This window comes from Malaclemys terrapin, chromosome 18 (assembly GCF_027887155.1).
Source record: "Malaclemys terrapin pileata isolate rMalTer1 chromosome 18, rMalTer1.hap1, whole genome shotgun sequence".
Taxonomy (NCBI): domain Eukaryota; kingdom Metazoa; phylum Chordata; order Testudines; family Emydidae; genus Malaclemys; species Malaclemys terrapin.
In genome coordinates this window covers 17874070-17895141 of record NC_071522.1, presented here as the reverse complement: position 1 = coordinate 17895141, position 21072 = coordinate 17874070, and the positions used below count along the sequence as shown (strand labels likewise).

The 21072-nt window shown below is 44.9% G+C and overlaps 2 protein-coding genes across 6 annotated transcripts in view; one reads left to right on the top strand and one right to left on the bottom strand.

Moving 5' to 3' along the window:
- Positions 1–4405, top strand: part of RABEP1 (rabaptin, RAB GTPase binding effector protein 1) — a 75434-nt gene extending 71029 nt beyond the window's left edge. For all 3 annotated transcript variants that reach the window (XM_054008625.1, XM_054008624.1, XM_054008623.1), the window contains one exon: positions 750–4405. In XM_054008625.1, the coding sequence (XP_053864600.1) occupies positions 750–851 (102 nt within the window). In that variant the 3' untranslated portion in view covers positions 852–4405. The remainder of the gene's footprint in view (positions 1–749) is intronic.
- Positions 1155–20951, bottom strand: NUP88 (nucleoporin 88). Of its 3 annotated transcripts, none has more exons than XM_054008626.1 (17): positions 20715–20951; positions 18288–18457; positions 16241–16366; positions 15924–16010; positions 14963–15139; positions 13817–14003; positions 13017–13167; positions 11702–11800; positions 11418–11508; positions 10551–10652; positions 8862–9020; positions 8486–8611; positions 7689–7754; positions 7316–7396; positions 6701–6827; positions 6359–6477; positions 1155–4878 (listed from the first exon to the last, which is right to left on the bottom strand). In XM_054008626.1, the coding sequence occupies exons 1-17, from the start codon at positions 20949–20951 to the stop codon at positions 4815–4817; spliced, it is 2169 nt and encodes a 722-aa protein (XP_053864601.1). In that variant the 3' UTR covers positions 1155–4814. The 3 variants fall into 3 exon arrangements, with proteins under 3 accessions (XP_053864601.1, XP_053864602.1, XP_053864603.1); XM_054008627.1 differs by lacking the exon at positions 20715–20951 and adding an exon at positions 19052–19078; XM_054008628.1 differs by lacking the exon at positions 20715–20951 and adding an exon at positions 18626–18638.
- Between the last annotated feature and the right edge of the window lie 121 nt (positions 20952–21072).

The window sequence follows — 21072 nt, the reverse complement described above, 5'->3', positions numbered from 1 at the left end:
GATCCCTACTGCCACTACTCAGTTTTTCCCAAAACATATTTACCTTGTTTAAACACTTTAATTATCAGTCATTTTGTGAATGATTGCATCAAGATGTGTATCAAATATATGACATGCTGATGTTTGGAGTAATTTTGTAAATTCAGTGTAGAGGAGATCTCCTTTCCCATGTTATGATGTCCATGTTTACCAATCATCCCAAGTATTGCACTTGCATCGTTAAGATTTAACATTTAATGGGGGGTGGAGGTATGTGAATTGGCTCAGTGAAGAAATAGTTTCATATAAGGAAACAGTAGAACGGTAAAGTAACTGTACACGCGTTTCCCCCTTGATCCTGAATGAACATACTTGAACCCTCTTGTTAGGCATGCGTGGCATAAGAAAGCACTACTGGGTAATACCGAATATCCTAAGGGAAGAACTCTAAAACCATTGCATAAATGGGAGAGGAAACAATTTCAGATTCTCTGTAGGGGTTTGCATCAACTCATGCCATCACTAACTAGAGGCTTACAAGCTAAGTTGCATAGGCTTTTCTGAGATAGCAAACAGATCAGTTACTGTTAACTGAATTAGACCTTTGGAGACCACAGAGCGGGCCCACTGTTTCATGTGCAGAAGTGCGCAGTGTGGATATGCTGACGTAGCATGTCAGAACAGATAGCATCCACACTAATACCATATCTTCTGGTTTGAGAAGTATTACACACATTTTACCAGCTCATTGTATTCATTGCTTTTTGTAGGTGCAGTTGGAACGGATCCGGCAGGCAGATTCCTTGGAGAGAATCCGTGCAATCCTGAACGACACAAAACTGACAGACATTAATCAGCTTCCTGAAACATGACACCCCGATGGGCAGGGCTCCAAGGCTGCCTTTGGGGTTTTTAACTCATCTTTATAGCAACATTAATTATTATTTAACTCTAACTGAAAGAGCAGATGATGACAGAGGGGAGCAATGACTGAGTTTGTTTCTAGAGGGGAGAAGGTTTTGCACAGGGCAGGAAGAGCGCACCAGGGAGCCTTGCAGTGTAGAAGAGCATTTTCTAATGGGAACACTAATGGGTGCAGTGTTGTTTTCCACGGTAAGTGGAAACAGTCCTTACCCTTCTGAAAAATATTTTTTCCTTTTGGCCAACTTCTTAACCTAATATAGATATCTGGAACACTTCCCCCTAAATACTGTAATCAAAGTAGCTGCTGGAAATCATATCGTCCCTCAAAACACATTGAAGAGCAAAGTGATTGAAGTTTTTCTGTTTTGAATAGTCAGTAACAGTATTCAGCTAGCAGACAGCCTGAGGTGTAGTGTGCTGTATGAATATTTTATATTAAAATATGAATTTATTAGCAGGACACTGGATATTGATCTTATTTCCTAACTCAGTGCTTTTTAGTTTTTGTTGAACAATCTGAATGCTGTTGAAATGTGATGGATATGAGTGAGCTGTGCATCTCAGGAGCTGATACAAGTTAATCCAAAAAAATGAATTGATCAGTAAAGAATGGACTTCAGATTAAAATTCTGGGGTTAAAGAAATGCACTATTTAGAACCTCTTCTTCACAGGTTTAATTTAAAAAAATGGAACCATAACTGATACTTTCTCAGTTTTAGAACTGAGGTGTTGCTAGTCCCATATTTGTGTTAAGACTGTTAACAAAACTCTGTGCACCATTTAAGCAACATATAGGGCATTTGCACATCATCTCTGCTGGGGTGAATGTCATTCTGTGTCAACTAGCTTTTACCCAGTATAATTTGTAGTTGAAAAAGGAAGATGATTCTGAATTAAGGAAAAATTCAAAGTCTCACACCAATGCCAATATAGGTTGGGTTAATAGTACATGCAACCTGCATCACATAGCACAAAAGCATTATGCTGCAGGTTTCATTCAAGTGCAATGCATCTCAAATATGGTGTCCAGATATTGCTTAAAACAAAGGAAATAACTCCAATCCTACTCTGACCCTTAACTAGACATTAAGGTAACACTATGCAACAAGACTGTGATATTCTACAGGTGCTACGTTTGGGTTTCTTGTCATACAAAACAGTATTATAACACGACTTTTTAAAAAAAGATTAGAATTCCATACAGGTTGTCAGATGATGGCTTATCTGCCACTGTACTATACTAAGTGTTGCAAATTCTGAATATTTGAACTGGCCCTTGTGATAACTGAACTAGCTCTGGCCTTTGAGAGGAATGGAAGTTGTCATTTGATCAGTATTTCAGCCTAATGGAAAGGTTAGTAGGAATATACTTTCTGAATATTAACATTGAGCATCCACAATTCTTAAGTGGGCACATGCACTATATTGTATGTACACACTTGAAAATTTGGTCCCGTTTGGCAGCAGGAATCACAGGAAAAGCAACTGTTTTCAGCCTATATATCCCCTTAAGCTCTGAAAGTAGCTAACATTCTACAATACAGTGGTGGTGTTGTGTGGATCCCAAGATATTAGATAGACAAGGTGGGTGAGGTGGTAATCTTTCATTGAACCAATGTCTGTTTGTTGGTGAGAGCTTGTTTCCACTAAAAGATATTACCTCACCCACCTTATGTTGCTAATGTTCTGCTGGTACTTAAACCCGGTAGCAGTGCTTTAAGGAAGAAGGCTCTTTTATGAGAACTGGAATAAATCTAACATTAAATTCGTTGTAGCACCTATTTGAGGAAACAACCTAGTAGCCTGGCCCAAAAATAATTAACTTTGAGGTGAGGTTGCTAGGCTATATATCCCAAACTGGAAGAAAGCAAGGAAATAATCATTCAACATCTTTTCTGCACTGAGTCACTTCCTCTTCTCAGCCTCCCTTCTACCACCACAGGTCAGCCTCAACTCTGCTCAGTTTATTGTTTTCATTGGTATGGCTTCCATGTATTGCATTTCACGTAGCTGTGGTGTTTGGTTGCAGATGCTGGCTGTGATGTCTTGCTGCGGTCTTCAGGAAAAGTGAGTGGGTGAGCTGTTAGTGAGCATTTGTAAACTTGCTAGTAACTAATATAGAAATTACAGAATGGAAACGTGCATGTGTATGCATGTTGTACTAAATTTTTATAGCCTGGATAGATGGCTGCATGTATAATTAGGATGAGAGTAGGGGTACACAGGCTCTGGAAGGAATGTAGTTGAGAAGGGGAACTAAATGATTATATCTTTTGCTTTTACCGAGTGTATTGAGTGATTCAGTGCAGCAACCTCACTTCAGTTTTTTGTAGAAGTTTCCCAACCTTTTTAATATTCAGACAGCTATGAATATTGATGTAATATTCTCCAGTCTCACTTTGCTACTCCATGTTCCCTTTCCCTACCTTAATCTTTTATTCAATTCAGCTTTTAACTATTAGGTACCGATGTTTAAAGATAGAGTGTAGTATGGGCATGAGCCCTTCAGCTGCTAATCTGAGCTCCCAGGGCCCCTTGCTGCACACCCTGCCTCTCACCGTATGTGCAGGATCGAGAGAGTCCAAAAACAAAAGGCTTCTAGCTTTTGTGGAAAATATGGCCCTAGGCAGATTGGTGAAGATGAAGTGGTTGACTGCATTGCCAACAACTAAGCTTAGAGAATTCGATTGTCAAACATAAGCCCTAGAGCTGAGTTAGCCAGAAGAGCCCAAAGGTGTGAGGAAAGTAAGGCACGATTTCAAAAGGAACTAACTTTTCTTCAGGAAAAGTCACACACACAAAACTCAGGTGCCCTCTGGAGAGCTGTCTGCCAAATGTGGTGATTGAAGTCCCTTAAGTGGAAATAAAGCATCTTAATTTTGGCATGTATCCCTAAGACTGTAGAGGGATAATCTTCCTGCTATCATAGAAGCTCCTGGGATCAATTTGATGTGAGGGTGGTTAGTTTTACAGTTCTAGTTAACATGCACTAGCTGTAACATGTTACCTACTATACAGCAAAAAACTAATTTAGAAACTGGACTATTCAATGAGTTTCATGAAGTATTCCCAACACTTGTGTAGTCTTAATCTTTAACTAGAATGTTCTTTTTGCAGCATGTCTAGTATCCCTCCTTTCCTTAACAGCTTTATTTTGGCACTTCTGCATGTGCCATTGTCAAGCAGTGCAGTACTACTTCTTAAAACTTAGCTTGACCATGTCACTTTTAGCAGAAGCAGGGAAGAAGTCAAGCATCCATACTCAGTCCCTTGAAATCATCCTAAAGTAAACATACAACTGGCCTCTAAATTCTTTTGATAAAGGCAAACTGAGTGTTTGGAAGTGAATACTGCATTTCAGTGAACCAAGCCATTGGTGTCCTGTGCAATTGTGGATGTAGAATTCTGCTGTCTACAGAATTCAAATGTAACCATTTGTTAACTGTATTGAAGGTGTGTCCTTATGAAGAAAGTGGTCCAAATTAAACAAAAGCTGCTGAAGTGTGTGTGCTTTTCTGATTTTTCTAATCTCCTTTCTGCCAGAGGGGGCGGTAGAGGATGGATCCTAGAGTTTTCTTTGCTGAAGTAAAAATCCCCTTCCTCAATCTTGCCTTTTTTTCTAGACTGATTTAATACTTAGTTTTATACAGTGGATAACTGTAAGCTTAAAACATTTAGTTCCCTTCTCCTTAAGGAGACAAACTGAGCTTGTAAAGGGATCTTTTCTTATCAAAAGTGTTTTATTCAATACTGAGTCTTTACAAAATATGAAATAAAAAGCATATTGTGTAGCACAAACAGTTGTTACTGATAAATAGATGTGGGTTGTCTGTTCTCCCCCTTAATATTCTTTGCTGCAATGTCAAAAGCATTTCAGCCTTGCTATTGTGGGGACTTAGTCATTGGCATGTTAGAAGTTCACATGGCTTCTGATGTCATTGATCTGTGTCACCATTTCCCTTATGTGTTCTCCCCTGCAAGAAAGTAGACATGAATTGAATTGTACAATGCTGTAATTCCGAGGGGGTGGATGTGACAGGTCTTGCCTTGGTTGGAAGCCACTGCTCCTGAAACTAAAAACCATTCTCCACTGAAAGAGGGAGGTGGTATTAAAGGTAAGGCTTACAAAGTGCTTTAAAAAGCTCATGCTGAAGGTAATTCTTGAACAATTTGGCTGGCTAGCATCTCATAAAACCTGTTGGTTAACTGTGAGGCCAGCCATACCACCTATCTCATACATCATTGTTTGGCCTCATAGGCTCTGTTTTAGACCCATGGTGACAACCCTAAAATTTTCCAGTAGGGTTGCTGTACAAGATGGAATAGAATCCAGCTCACTAAACCTTAGGTGTGTGGGCTCCACCGTGTTAACTACAAGTAAATACTGAAATTGCCTAGGGAGAAGTTTAAGAAATAAGTTTTCCAGAGTTGCCATAGCATGTTCAGATGCCACAGCAGCAGTGCTCCAATAAAAATGCAACTTGATGGAAAGTACCTCCCTGCTTCACTTCAATAGGAACACAAGACAGCACTGTAGGGAAGCTTCAGTATGTTTTGGGCTTCACTTGTCACCTCTATTCCTGTTGCACAGTGCTGCTCTGAGGAGTTGGTTTCACTGTCAGCCAGCCACTGCTTCTCACTCCAGCGGTTTAATTTTCATATAGTTTGTTCAATGAAGACTTTGCAAGTTTCACTATTTAATGATGACTTCACATTCATGAATTTGTCCATTACCAAGTCTTTAGATATACAGACTAGAGTCTCTCTGCACCGCACTCAGACTGTGCCTGCAGCTCCTACGGACAAACCTGAGCTAGCTCGATTAAAGCTACTTCAGGTGCCAGCACAGTGAAGCCGCAACTGCATAGGCTTTGGTGCAGGCAGCCACCTGAGTAAGTTCCTAGGGTCCAGGAAGGCTTGTAGAGCCCAAGCTGTCACAATTTTGCTCTTCAGGTACGTCTACACAAGCTGCAATCATACCCTGAAACTGCCGTATTGACAAAGTGACCTAGTGTAACTAAGGCTCCCAGCAGGATAGAAGTTTTCAGGGAAAGGGGGAAGCAGCTGACCAACTGAACTCTCAGGCTGGCATGCACAATTCTTAGACCCTCTTCCCACATGCTCCAGTCTTTTTAGATAAGTAGTGCTCTCTAAAGTAAGCTCAGACCCATCTACTTCTGGTCAAATCTTCAAGGTTTCTACAGCTAGCTACTTCTGGTCAAATCTTCAAGGTTTCTACAGCTAGCTACAGAATAAGATAACAAGTTACCAGCTATTGGTAATAACGTAGCTCCCAGCTTTGAAGATAAACCCTTAAGTATCAGTGTATGTACCCTAATGGCACTGTTTGGAGTTTAAACTTGTGATAGACATCTTTCAATGACTGGGAGTTGAATACACTCACAAAATCAACCCAAAGCACAAAGAGCCCAGCTTGGAAAAAAGTTAACTTACTCTTCTTTCAGAACTGTCTGGATGCACTTGCTCTGGTAGGCACTGAGGGTTATGGTAGGTTTTCGTGGACTGATCCCCTTTTCCATCTTTCTCTGCTGATAATCCTTTTTCATTTTCACCTAGAAGTAGCATGAATAATGGACTCATTAGAAACCTTATGAAACATTCAAGAGTTCACTGTTTCATTGCATATGACAGAGAATAGGAATTGAGCAGCAGCAGATGAAGTGTGTCAATTTGCCCATAACTGCAGAAAACACGATTCATCCTGTCCCTGCATGCTTCCTTCCTACCATGTTTTCCACTCCATATCTTCAAGTTTCAGTGCCACCCCATGCTCACCTGTTTGATAGCATTTCCTAAGTGCTGCAGTTGATCATGTACTGTCTGTAATTCTTTCTTCATGTCTCTCTCGCTATCTGACAGAACTGGAAGCTGAGAGTGAAAACTGCGAAGCACTTTCTTCATCCTTTATACACAAAAAAAGAGTGAAAGGTAACTTTAAAACTTCTGTACACCACCATTTATGTACTAGGCTGTTTACTATTTGTAACTGCTGGCCCCCCTTACTGTGAAGAATTCTTTTGAGGTGCCCCTGTGTTTTCCATTAGCTAAAGCATTTCTTAGATACTTAATGTCCAGTTTCTCCTTCCTGTTAGAAGAATGTAATCTTTCTACAAGTCAATTATTCTCTGCTGGCTGGAGGCTTCTTCTGTGCCCACTGGAAACATTAACATTGCTGAACTTCACGAGTAAAAGGTGTGGCCGTAACATTAAAAGGTTCATTACTGGACCTGAAACCCACAATACACATCTAAATACATTTGGCATCTTCTGGTTACATTGACGGTACTGTGGAAAAGTCAAACTGACTCTTCTCCCTCCCCCCATACACTGTTCTGAACCTCAGTAGCATCCAGCACTGATGAGGAAACAGGTGTCAATCTCTGTACTCACCTATTCATAATATCTTCTTGTTTTTCTTTAGCTTCCTCATACTTCTCAGCCAAGCGCTCAGCCATTTCCCGCAGACTGTTCCTTTATACAAGTGAGAAACATTCAAAATTACTTCAGAATTATGGAAAAAAACATGTAATGTACTTGTTTGAAAAGGGGCTAGTGAAGCTGGATGTTAAACCTGTGACCCAGTCTAACTTCTATGGGTTCTCTACAACAGTGCAGTCGTCTAAATGTAGTTAGTCCCACTGAAAACCTAAGCAGCTAATTAGTTAAGACTTTTCTGAACCATTTAATTCCTATACACATGAAAGCAATTAACATTCCATGATTTAGCTAAAAACTGACAGCCAATTAAACAGGTCCAACTCACCTTTCCACTTGACAGTACTTAAGATCTTCCAGTTGTTTATTTTTCTGTGCCCTCAGCAATTTCACTCTAAAATGATAGTTGAGTCAGAGGCCAGTCCATTCACAAGGCAATGTAATGATTAATAGTCTCCAAAGACATGTAGAACAAAAAAGCCAACAAAACTTGGACACCCTGGAGAGTTGAAAGTAGGTCAGAAGAGAAAGGATGTCTCCAAAGAGGAAGAGAGTTCAGAGACAGGGAAGAGTTATTCATTGTAATTTCTCATTTTTAGTACTTGTGGCAAAGCTGTTACCATGGTAAAGGTCTCTGTAGATCCCCAGGCATGGAGGCAGGTTGATTCTGTACAACTACATCCAAAAGGAAATGTTTGGCTAGTAGGTTTCAAGTATTTAGAGCAGCCCCCCCCCCCCCCCCCCCATGCTTCCTTTCAATATTTCCTTGCACCTATCATCTTCTGTAAAAGTACAAGCATTATGCTGACATTTGTGTGGTTCTCCTGTCCTGTAACTTGAATCTATCATTTCTGGAATATCACTAGTCTCAGCTCAACACGATTGAGGATCAGAGATAGATTTCTCTACATTACATTATGATTATTTCCAGGTGCTCTTCCAGGTGCCCAGCTGTCTGACCATCCTGTTAGGTCCTTAATACTATATTTGATGGGGATCTAGAGTGAACTGCAACATTACTTTTCATGTCTACATGTGGTGGCATCTCTCATCTGGGCATATCCTGATGTTATTAAAAACAAAGGACAAGCTTAAATATGCCACATGTTTATAAAACCATGTTACCTTTGCTGGATCTCCTCTTTTGCCAGATCCTGTTTCAGAATATATTCTTCCCTGAACACTTGTGTGGCTCTGCTTAGGAGCTGAAGACATTCCTCTGGGGGAGGAGATGCATCTTTGTCAGCAGACCTTAAAACACACAGAACAAGCTATTTGTGTACATGCAATCCCACTAACAAGTGTTTTTTTAAAAGATAAATTCTCTGCCAACCAGGGAAGTCCTCTCAGAAATCTGTTTGGGGTGGGAGACACTAAGTCTATGCCAACCCTCCCCCCATGGCAATGTCCCAAGACACAGATAAAAGGTTCTAGGGTGCACATTCCTTCTATAACGTCGTCTCCTCCCTCCTTTCGAGTCCCATATAGAAAAATCTCATACTTCAAAAGCAATGGGTTAGCAGAGCTGCGCTGCAGGATGCTTCGGATGTGCTTCTCAAATGAATGCTGTGATTTAGCTAGGATACGAAGAGGTGAGACCGTAATTTCAGTGTCCTCTCTCGTACACAGGAGTGGAGGGGATGCTGGATGGACTGTCGTTCTGCCAAAACAAAACACACATCTAAGTGATACCTCATGACACAGAACTTTGCTTTCTTTAAAATATCAATGGAATTTAAAAATCCTTAAATGACATCAGTTTGAGACACATCAGGGCAAAGCTTCCATCTCCGGTGGTATTAACAGAACTGCTATGAACCAAGGCCTGTGCAACACGTAGTAGCAGAGCACTAGATCCAAAGGGACTGACAAGAACATTCATGGAATTGTTTCTACTCTATGGCAATTCCAATTGAAGTCAAACATGGCAGAGCGAAAACCTAAAATGCTACTTGTATCTACACAGGGCCAGAGACAGCAAGCTGCCAGATTGCCATTCAAGTCCCAGCCAGGATTATCTTTGACTGCTATACAGTACTTGGATATCCCAGTGAAAAACACTTTAGAAAAATGTAAATGAGAAAGTCATGGAACTAGCTGCTCTTTTTGAAGAAGAATATTAGTTTGGTATTTGAACAAGATCTGGATACAAACTACCAAGCCAAAAAAACCCCAACATTCTCTCAGAATTATTTAGCTTGAGCCATTTTATTTTTCCCTTATGTTTAAAGAAACAATACCAAAATCCCCACACCTTGATAGTGATTTTCTAAGGGCTTCTATTCTCTTCTTCACGCACACACAACCTGTAGACTTCACAAACCCAGTGGAAAGATTAAGCCCCTAAACGCAGTCTGACAATTGTGTATACTGCCTCAAATGTAGTTAGTTCCAGAATGTTGCTGGCCCTAATGTTTGTAAAGCACTTTGAAATCACCAGGCAGAAAGTACCATAAAAAAAGAATTCTAGCAGTATTTCAAGAATCCTGTGCTAATGCTTCTTGGGCCAACACAAAGACTGATTCTATGGTGTCCTAAGCATTGAAGGTGTTCTGGGTTTATTACATTATTCCTCAAAATGCCCCATAAAACTTGTCGATTGGACCGTTTCCTGGATGAGCTGGCATTTTCTTAGCATAAGAGTTATTTAAAAAGAAATAATCTGTCAAGCTCAAGTCTATTTTACAAGCACTGCAGTCACTTGCAGGTTACCTGGTAACAAGGTTACCTGGTTCCAATGTGCAGCTTTGGTCACTAAAAAAATTAATCCTGCAAAAAAAATGGAAAAGTGGATCCCCCGCCCCCCAACATTGATACCTGGTTCACTGATAAGGCTGACCTCACAGCTAACACACAACTGGCATTCCACAGAAGGGGAATGCCTGAAAAATTAAAAGCAATTTGGGCTGATTTTAGAGGTCTATGATTAATGCAGACATGTTACTTCCCCTCCTTTCCCTCTATCCTAACCCTCCTTCCTTACTTTGTATATTAGAACACTTGTGCTTTGGTATATTTGTTCTATTTGAAAAGAAATAAAAAATGATAAATATGAAAAAGAAGAGCAGAAGTCCTAGTTAAACTGGCGGAACAGAAAACAAGTCTTGAGACACTGAAGCACTAACTGAATAGAGCTAAAGACAAGGGAAAAGCACGAATTTTAAATCAATTAAGTAAGAAAACTACATACAGAAGAGGCCTTGTGATACATTCATAGGTGCTGGTGATGCAGATCATTGTGGGCCCTAAGATGTCAGAGACTATCCAAAATCCTCTAATTGGAGCGGGCTGCCTGGGGAAATAAATCGATTATAATTCAAAACACCTTTTGTCAGTGCAGTAAGAATATATCCAGAAAGTTGTATCCATCTACATCAATCAACTTGGAGGCCAAAGTTTCACTGATTTAGGACATCTTTCTTAAATAAGGTGCACAAAATACTTTTACAGCTAAAGCATACTAGCACTCTCTCAGATAACCATCTTGTAAGTAATCACCATTTTCTCATGCAAATTATATAAGATATTACCTTCCCCTGACTATGAAATAAAACCAGCTTGTGGACATATCCAAATACATGACATCATAGAGCATAACTGGCTCTTTACCCAGCAGGTAATATCTTGCACCAGATTAGGGATGCTTTGCTGGCTTGAAATTAGTGATTTTTATTGGCTGTGTCTGAGTTTTAACACTCCATAAATATACTATGAGGGAGAGTCTAAAAGCAGTATGTGTTTTAGTGTTCCATTAAACCCCTAAATCTTGCACTAGGACAGCTAATGTTGGTGATAATCTCTCAATTTTTGTTGGTTGGATGGGTGGGATTCAGATACTACCAAAGTGGGAATTTCAGGCTTAATTCTTTATTAGAATGCATTTGGGGTAAACACTCAATCCTAAAATACCAACTCTTGGTGCTCAGAGTTTAATCATTTGTAATTATTTGGATTTTGTCAGCTCAGCCAATACATTATTCAGAAGGAATCTTGAGAGCTAATACACACAACAGAACATTTCTTCACTCAAGGGAAATGGAGGACATTCGGTTCCTACCTGCATGGCAATGGCTTTGTACAAAGAATGTGTTCCACAAAGCACTTCTGTTCTGCTCCAAGTTCTTGTAAACTGTCCTTATCTTCTTCATCTACAAAGACAGGAGACTGTTTCAAATGCATTATGTTCAAGATTCTTTAAATTACAAACCACTTTATGGGGGACGGGGGAGGAGGTCTACACATTCTGGATAATACCACGACCATTCTCAGATACCAGTCGCTGATAAACAATTAAAAAACGAACACACTTTCCCTCATGTAGAAGACAATTTCACTACTCACCTGACCCAAGGAATTTGTGAAGTTTGTGGATCCATGTTAGTCCAACACTGTGCACACCAGCTTCATGTATACAGTGATATCTAGAGGGACATTTAGGATCTGAAAATTAAGCAGTATATATTATTAGGACAAAAAACAACACAAAATCATTCCTGTATGTCTATATTCAGCGAGTGCTGAAGGTTCAGCACTCTACTCGGATTGGCCCTTCATCGATTTTGCATTAATATTTACACTGCAAGAGCTACCCAGTCCCTTTCCTGCACTCAGTCCAACCAACTGAATCGGTGCTTTTTTTTTTTTGTAATTACAGTTTCATTTATAAACAGATCATAAAGGGTTAATAAAATAATAGGTGTTATAAGCATGTTACAAATATGCTTAGTAGAGGTTACAGGTAATTTTAAGCCACCTATTGGACTTTACAACAATCATTTCTTAACCCTTTATAAACAACATATGGAATCCTAGTGCAACATGTGCCAGTTTACTCCTAACTTTATTAAACAAATAAAGCCTGGCTATACTTTATGCCCACCCAATTTCCAAGGTCTCAGCTACGTAACATAAGCCTTGCAGTTTGTCCACACACTTCAGCAGCCCGCATCCAGCAAGTCTGCAGAAATGCATGTGCACCCTGTAGTTATACATTTAGTAGCAGAAGGCTTTAAACTCACACTCAGCACAACCTGCACTGAAGAGGAAGGAAACATTAGAATCTTCACCCTATCCTTTATAATGGTAGCCATCAGAACAATAACAAGTGCAAAGATATCTTTGGCCCATCAGTGGTTATTACCCAAGATGGTCAGGGACGCAATCCCATGCTGCAGGTATCACTAAACCTCGAACTGCCAGAAGCTGGGACTGGACAACAGGGGATGGATCACTCAAAATTGTCCTGTTCATTCCCTCTGAAGCATCTGACACTGGCTACTAACAGGATACTAGGCTAGATGGGTCACTGGTCTGACCCAGTATGGCCTTTATGTTCTTTTTAAGTCTAAAGAGCTGCAACTCCTACCCCTGGTGCTGTGTAGAGACAGCAGGTACTGAACGCTTAGATTCATTTAAAAACCAATTTCAGCATCATTGTGTTCTCGTGAGACTTCCTTTTTAAAATTAGCAATAAAAGAAAAAAAATACAAATGTTATCTGAAACCTGTTAACAGATGAGGTAGCTTCAACAGACTCCAAGGAACTGTTTTCAAAACACTGCTCTGAGTACAGCGATAAGGTCTACATTACTTAACATATTACATTTTGAAATAAAGTGAATTAAAACAGCAACAGTATTGATTAATTTCACCTTTACCTCTGTGCAGTTTAATTGGGCAAGAGAAATCAGATTCCAAAGGCTCCTCCTCTTCTCCTGATGCCAGTTTCAGTGCAAGTTCCAATTCAACACATTCAAACACATAGAGAGAAGGGAAGAGGTCAGATCTTGGGTCCCAAGACTTTTCTGACTGTAAAAAGTATTTGAATGCATCAGTAAAACATCGTTCTAGCAAAAATACCATTATAATAGCAAGAAGAAAATGTTCCTTAGCATGGGAAGGGTCTTTCCAGCATTTAAATAAAACACCTCCTTGTTTCCTGAATGGCAGCCCCTAGCGGTCACTACTTACAGCCTGCAGGGAGGTGCTGAAGAGGCTTTCCAGAGCAGCTGCTCTTTTCATAAATCAAGCAGGGTGGTCCCTGCCCAGTCCCCGTGAATTTATGATGCTCTTCTCTCTTTAGTGTCACCTGTAGTGCCTCTGCAGCGAGTGATGTCAGTTTCTCATCAGAGTTAATAATTTTAAAGGAGATATTTTTTAAAAGAAATGTGCCACATTTCTGAGAAAATAAATAAGCATCAAGCTATAGTTTGGTTTAGTTTAAACTGAGTATTCAGAATAAACGTTCATGTTGGCCCCTTGCTAATCAGACCAACATTTCGGCTAAAATAATACCTAATGATTCTATTTTAACTTAAATGTCGGTCAGATTAGCAAGGGGCCAACACGAACATTTCTTTTGAGTGTTTCCATTCAGGAAATGAGGATGTGGGACACAAAGAAGAGAACACCACAGGAACAAGTGATATGATAGAGTTCCTAGGAAACACCACCCTACCGTTTGCTCATCATCCTCTTCTCCCTCCAGTACCACACAGTGATAAAGCATTCCTGACTCGGTGGCAATCACCAAGATGTTGGGAACACAGGGCAGGCACAGAACAGCACAAGCATCATAGCCATAGTTATCTTCGGCTGTGGGGTGCATGGGCAATGGGCCCAACAGCTTGCCAAGTTTTCCAGTGCTGCAAAGAAGAAACGAGGAAGTGCTTACTGGAAGACTAAGACCCAAGTTTCCAAAATTGTCTCCAGTAATCCCCTGGGAAAGAATGAAAGCCAAGGACAACAGCTAGGGGAACACATACGTTTACTAGTTTTTCTTGCTCAAGTCTGGCAACCTGAAATCCAACCTAATGAAAATTCAAGTTCCTGGGCTACATGCCCTGCATGGTGCTCTCACACAAAGGAATGAATCTTAGTAATAATCTTGTATTGTCTCAGACTAACACACTTATCACACAATGGAGTCAATAAACAGTGTCACACCCCTTTACGAAGGGCTGTACAACGTACTTAAAGAGACACTCAAGTTAATTTTCTATGAACAAATGTCAATACCTAAGAATTTATTTTTCATTGTTTTGTTTTTTTTATTGTATTGCTCTCAGGTTGGGCTATGAAAAGGACTAGATCTCAAAAGGGGTTTGGTTCTTTGAAGCACAGCCTCACTCTGAGCTATGGGAGCTCCTGCTTGTCACACACTAGGAGCCAAAAACCCCAAGAGTCAATAGGGTGCCTTTAGAACAGCTGATTTTTAACCAAACCCTAGTTTTCCATCCAAATTTGATCTGAGTATCTCTTAAGTACTGTGACACACAAGTGGGTTATCAGCAGTGGGGACTGAACCCAGGACCTCTGGATCTAAAACAATGAGCCTCTACTGCCTGAGCTCAAGGTCCAGGTCTATTAGCTCAAAGACTAGAGGCTGAAAGCTCTATGTGGTCCAACCATTAGAGGGGCACAAAGACCAACACTGAATAAGCCTGGGTTACAATATAAAATGATGCAATTCAATACAGCATCTGCTCCTGAATCTGGCACAAATCTTGATATAAAATATAGATCAATCTGCACAGAAATGAAATAGAAGTGTTACATGAATCACATTTTAAACAAAATTGGTCACTGTACTTTAAGTCCCTACCTTTGTAAGAGGCTAATATATGTGAGAAAGGTCTCCCCATTTTCATATAATATATATAGTGGATATGCCAATACTTCCTCTCTCCCTCGCTGCCCAGCTATGTTCTTCGGAACAGATACCAGAGGCCCAAAATCAAATGCCACTGCAGTCTCTCCCAGTGATGCTGTGTACGCTCTCCTGGGGAAGGAAGAGAGCCAAAAATTACGGTTAGTGATGACTATCTGCACACAGTTACTGGCCGCATTTCAAGTGGCATTTACTGCTACGTTAGATAAATGTAATTAAGATTTTACTATTATGGATTGGTCCTTTAGCCAACAGTATTTTCTGCAAAAGACGGGTACTGGCCCTCTCTTCAATTAAATGAATGAGCTAAAGTCTCCAGGGACACTGACTGATGGGCTGTTTCAAGAGAACACTGCATCTTTCCCCCCACCTCCACTGAACCTACTGATTTCTTACTCAGTTTCTGAAACTGAACTGCCAGCCAGCCCAAATACATAGCACTCAGAGAGGTGAGAAGGTAGTAGTATTTTCAGTGCAATATATTAAGCCATGGCTTGGCTGTTGGAGAGCAACAGGTGTCTCCATTTCAGCTAGGTCAGAGACAAGATAGGGCGGTAAGCTCCACCTCTTACATTCTCTTCCAAAAAGCCCCTTTTTAACCTTTGTTTAGGACATAATCTTAACTTTAAAATATTTTGCTTTTGTTGCAGACAGCTACTCCCCTGCTCCCTCTAAAATGGTGAGGCAGGGAAAAAACAAGTTCAGCTACTTTGCTGGGAAGATTAGGGAAAACAAGCTATGGAAAAGAAGGAAATAAGATTCCCCACTGGCGAATTTATCACAACACATTATGCCATCTTCTCTCCGGGTACTTTTCCATCTCTACAAAAACACATTTGGTACATCAGCTAGTTGATCCTGTTGAGAGCATTTCAAATCTAAAAACTGCACAAACCCTTTATTGAGCATTAAACTCTCCTCCTCAGCATCTGAAAGAGCAATCACCTTCACAGGTGTCTGCGGCACCTTCAGACTGTAAATCCTAGAAGAACAAACAATAAATACTTTCATTAAGTCATTAACTTCATACATGACTCCCCCTTGCTTATGTAGAGTCAGTACATCAGTAGTTACCATCCTGAACTTCTTTCTATGCTATTTTTAGGTTGTAATTCCACTAATAAGCATGCTTACACATAAGACAGTAAACAACTAGTTCTTGTACTAGAAAAAAAAAAAAACATTCAGAAGAGCAAACAGAAATAGGTTTACCTTATAGTGTTATCTGAAGTCAACAGAACTACATGAGGTTCTAATGTCTCACTAGGATACCAGGCCACATGTTTTAGGGTCAGGGATGTCGAACTAGTGAAGAACCTTTCTGCAACAGGAACGGTGCTACAATAACAAATTTGTAATACTGTTATAAAAGGCACACCATCAAAACAGACTGCTTTTCTCTTGTGGGGGAATAGCCTGATTTAAGTCTCAAAATGGTTTTTGGCTGTATTTAAAGTTTAAGGGCAATCTTTAAGTTACAGTCACATGACCCTTCTGTCTGAAAATTTCTTTTACCCACTACTGTTACAATATCTAAGATTACTATAACAAAGATGAGAATGTTTTTTCCAGTTTATTTTGTATGTTTGATAGCGCTGTCTGACTAGACTGTGTCACTAGTCAGTTTCACCTGGTTTTTCCTCCCCATCCCCTCACAAGATCAGGGAGTGAAAAATTTACAAGACATAGGAAACAAGGAGAAACAAAAGTTGGCAGGTGCTCAGGGATACAGGTGTAGGATCTTAAAGCCCCTTTTGACTCATGTTTTAAACTGACTAGGTTTCAAGATGGCAATGTCCCTTTAATGGGAAACTAAATTCTATCAGCAGTTCTGATAGAATCTGAAGTCTCTCGTAATGGTCAGAAATAAGTCATTTCATATGTATCTGTGATTAGAAGTAAAGCCTTATAAGCATTTATAACCAGCACCATAGATGGATGTTTGAACCCTGAGTAAAATATGCGTTAGCATGAAGAATGGGTTCTCTCCCTATCCATATCCATTCAAATAACTACTGAGTGGACGGAACAAGTGCGCTAACCCTTGAAATCATTTTATTGGATGTACTTGTCAGAGTGTTGTTCTAGTCTAACAGATGTTTGGACCCATATATCTATCACACCTATTTATAAATCAGGAACAGAGTAGTTTCATTGTATGATCACTTCCACAAGTGTTTGAAGGGATATGCAACAACTCAAAAATCCTAAATTATTGTGGTCGTTACCACAGCCACAAAATACAGGCAGAAACAATGACGTTTAACCCAAACAGAGACGGGAAGGATCAGCAGCCTGAAGCAACACAAAGCAGCAATGGTAGAGCTAGGCTCAGTCTCTGGGATCCATGTGGCCATGGGTAAAAACATCCCACATTGAGTGAAACTGTTTTTTACACTCTAAATACAAATACATGAAGGACTTATGATCCCCCTTTCACACTCAGTTTTCCCGTTGCTAATTTGGTACAAGCAGAAGGTGCCATCCTATTTCACTTATTCAGGCTGAAGTTCTCCATTTACACACAAAGTAATTAGCATGTGAAGCAGCAGGGCAAGCTAACGTTCCTGAGCCAAAGGAAGCAGCATTAAGGAGGTCAAGTTTCCCTGTCTATTCAATCCTTAGACTCTTCCAAGACTGCCAACAAAAGTGATGAGGATAGTATGATAGTCCGAGTGATACAAATCCCAAGTCACAAAAAACTTTCCCGAGGGACAGGTTATCCCATAATTACCCCCCGCACCGGGTTTCTTACACCTCTCCTTAAAGGATCTATTATTAGCCAGTATCAGAGACAGGGCAGTAGACTAACTGGACCACTGCCTAGATTCTCATGAATGTGAATATTTTGTCCATTAGGAATGAGGATGAGAACCTATTTTCATCACACCATTTCTCTGGTATCCCAATTTGCCTGTGGGGCACACTGGATAATTTGAAAATTGTGTCTTAGAAGGTCCTCTGTGACAATGCTCATTGAATTTGTGGAGGCTCTTAGCCCCATAATCCCAACTAGCCTTTGACTCGGCTCAGAACAAGTACTGTACCCCTCTCAGACCAAGTTCAATTGGAAATCTTCAAAATACTCTGCTCCTTATTTATGAAACTCTTCTTTCATATTTTCTGCTCTGTATCTTACACTCAGCACATATGTCAGATCTTTTTGCACCACTTTATTTGATTGGGAAAGACCAGAGGCTCACACATGAAGAGTGTCAAAACAGAATGTGGTTAAACATCTGACTGAAATATAACCTACCTACAATTAACTGTTGGTTTTCCACCTTCAAATTCTGAGTTCTTTCCCCAGCGTTTAGGCAATTCCAGTACCATCAGCCCTTTAATGCCTATGAGCGCCACATGATGCTGTGTGGGACTTAACAGGGTTTCATAGACCTCAAAAAGGGGTGGATTTATGCAAACCAGGGTCTGAAAATTAAAAAGTCACAGTGAAACACGAATACTAATAAATAGGTCATTAAAAAGTACTACATAGTCAGGAGTTAACATTACATTAAGTATTCTCGAAACATTCACTGACTTGTAAGCAGATGGGACGGGGGGCAAAGCGGGGGCAAAGCAGGGCCACCCCGGTACCTGGTACCGGCCCAGCCCCCCGGGCTCCGCGCCCCCCAGACACCCCCCCCCGGTACCTGGTACCGGCCCAGCCCCCCGGGCTCCGCGCCCCCCAGACACCCCCCCCCGGTACCTGGTACCGGCCCAGCCCCCCGGGCTCCGCGCCCCCGAGACCCCGCCCCCCGGTACCGGCCCAGCCCCTCGGGCTCCGCGCCCCCCAGACACCCCCCCCCCCGGTACCTGGTACCGGCCCAGCCCCCCGGGCTCCGCGCCCCCGAGACCCCGCCCCCCGGTACCGGCCCAGCCCCCCGGGCTCCGCGCCCCTCAGACACCCCCCCCGGTACCTGGTATCGGCCCAGCCCCTCGGGCTCCGCGCCCCCCAGACACCCCCCCCGGTACCGGCCCAGCCCCCCGGGCTCCGCGCCCCTCAGACACCCCCCCCGGTACCTGGTACCGGCCCAGCCCCTCGGGCTCCGCGCCCCCCAGACACCCCCCCCGGTACCGGCCCAGCCCCCCGGGCTCCGCGCCCCTCAGACACCCCCCCCGGTACCTGGTATCGGCCCAGCCCCTCGGGCTCCGCGCCCCCCAGACACCCCCCCCGGTACCGGCCCAGCCCCTCGGGCTCCGCGCCCCCCAGACACCCCCCCCCGGTACCTGGTACCGGCCCAGCCCCCCGGGCTCCGCGCCCCCCAGACACCCCCCCCGGTACCTGGTACCGGCCCAGCCCCTCGGGCTCCGCGCCCCCGAGACCCCCCCCCCCGGTACCTGGTACCGGCCCAGCCCCTCGGGCTCCGCGCCCCCCAGACACCCCCCCCCGGTACCGGCCCAGCCCCCCGGGCTCCGCGCCGCTCAGACACCCGCCCCGGTACCTGGTACCGGCCCAGCCCCTCGGGCTCCGCGCCCCCCAGACACCCCCCCCGGGTACCTGGTACCGGCCCAGCCCCTCGGGCTCCGCGCCCCCCAGACACCCCCCCCCGGTACCTGGTACCGGCCCAGCCCCTCGGGCTCCGCGCCCCCCAGACCCGCCCCCGGTACCTGGTACCGGCCCAGCCCCTCGGGCTCCGCGCCCCCCAGACACCCCCCCCCGGTACCTGGTACCGGCCCAGCCCCTCGGGCTCCGCGCCCCCCAGACCCGCCCCCGGTACCTGGTACCGGCCCAGCCCCCCGGGCTCCGCGCCCCCCAGACACCCCCCCCGGTACCTGGTACCGGCCCAGCCCCCCGGGCTCCGCGCCCCCCAGACACCCCCCCCGGTACCTGGTACCGGCCCAGCCCCCCGGGCTCCGCGCCCCTCAGACACCCCCCCCGGTACCTGGTATGGGCCCAGCCCCTCGGGCTCCGCGCCCCCCAGACACCCCCCCCGGTACCGGCCCAGCCCCCCGGGCTCCGCGCCCCTCAGACACCCCCCCCGGTACCTGGTACCGGCCCAGCCCCTCGGGCTCCGCGCCCCCCAGACACCCCCCCCGGTACCGGCCCAGCCCCCCGGGCTCCGCGCCCCTCAGACACCCCCCCCGGTACCTGGTATCGGCCCAGCCCCTCGGGCTCCGCGCCCCCCAGACACCCCCCCCGGTACCGGCCCAGCCCCTCGGGCTCCGCGCCCCCCAGACACCCCCCCCGGTACCGGCCCAGCCCCTCGGGCTCCGCGCCCCCCAGACACCCCCCCCCGGTACCTGGTACCGGCCCAGCCCCCCGGGCTCCGCGCCCCCCAGACACCCCCCCCGGTACCTGGTACCGGCCCAGCCCCTCGGGCTCCGCGCCCCCGAGACCCCCCCCCCGGTACCTGGTACCGGCCCAGCCCCTCGGGCTCCGCGCCCCCCAGACACCCCCCCCGGGTACCTGGTACCGGCCCAGCCCCTCGGGCTCCGCGCCCCCCAGACACCCCCCCCCGGTACCTGGTACCGGCCCAGCCCCTCGGGCTCCGCGCCCCCCAGACACCCCCCCCGGTACCTGGTACCGGCCCAGCCCCTCGGGCTCCGCGCCCCCCAGACCCGCCCCCGGTACCTGGTACCGGCCCAGCCCCTCGGGCTCCGCGCCCCCCAGACACCCCCCCCCGGTACCTGGTACCGGCCCAGCCCCTCGGGCTCCGCGCCCCCCAGACACCCCCCCCGGTACCTGGTACCGGCCCAGCCCCCCGGGCTCCGCGCCGCTCAGGCCCCGCAGGCTGAGGGTGTAGAAGGCGCCGCGCTCCGCGTCCCACAGGAACAGGTCCGCGTCCAGCCCGAAGATGAGGCTGCGGGTCGGCCCGGGGGGGCTGGGTCTCTCCGCGCTCTGCTCCCGCAGCCGGCACAGCACGGCATGGTGCGGCAGCGCCGCCCGCCACTCGTCCGCCGGCTCCCCCTCGGCCGCCATCGCCCGCCCGCCACACCGGAACAGCGCCGAGCTCCGCGCGCCAATCAGCGCGCAGGGGCCGGCTGGCGCCTCAGAACTACCGCTCCCAGCGTGCACCGGGCGGGCGGCGCAGAGCGGGACT

Coding starts and splice junctions, on each gene's coding strand:
- NUP88 (XM_054008626.1), bottom strand. CDS start 20,951: ATGGCGGCCGAGGGGGAGCCGGCGGACGAGTGGCGGGCGGCGCTGCCG. Junction 14,004..14,962: donor TATATTAGCCTCTTACAAAG/GTAGGGACTTAA, acceptor TCTTCTTTGCAG/CACTGGAAAACTTGGCAAGC. Junction 7,755..8,485: donor AAAGAGGAGATCCAGCAAAG/GTAACATGGTTT, acceptor CTATCATTTTAG/AGTGAAATTGCTGAGGGCAC.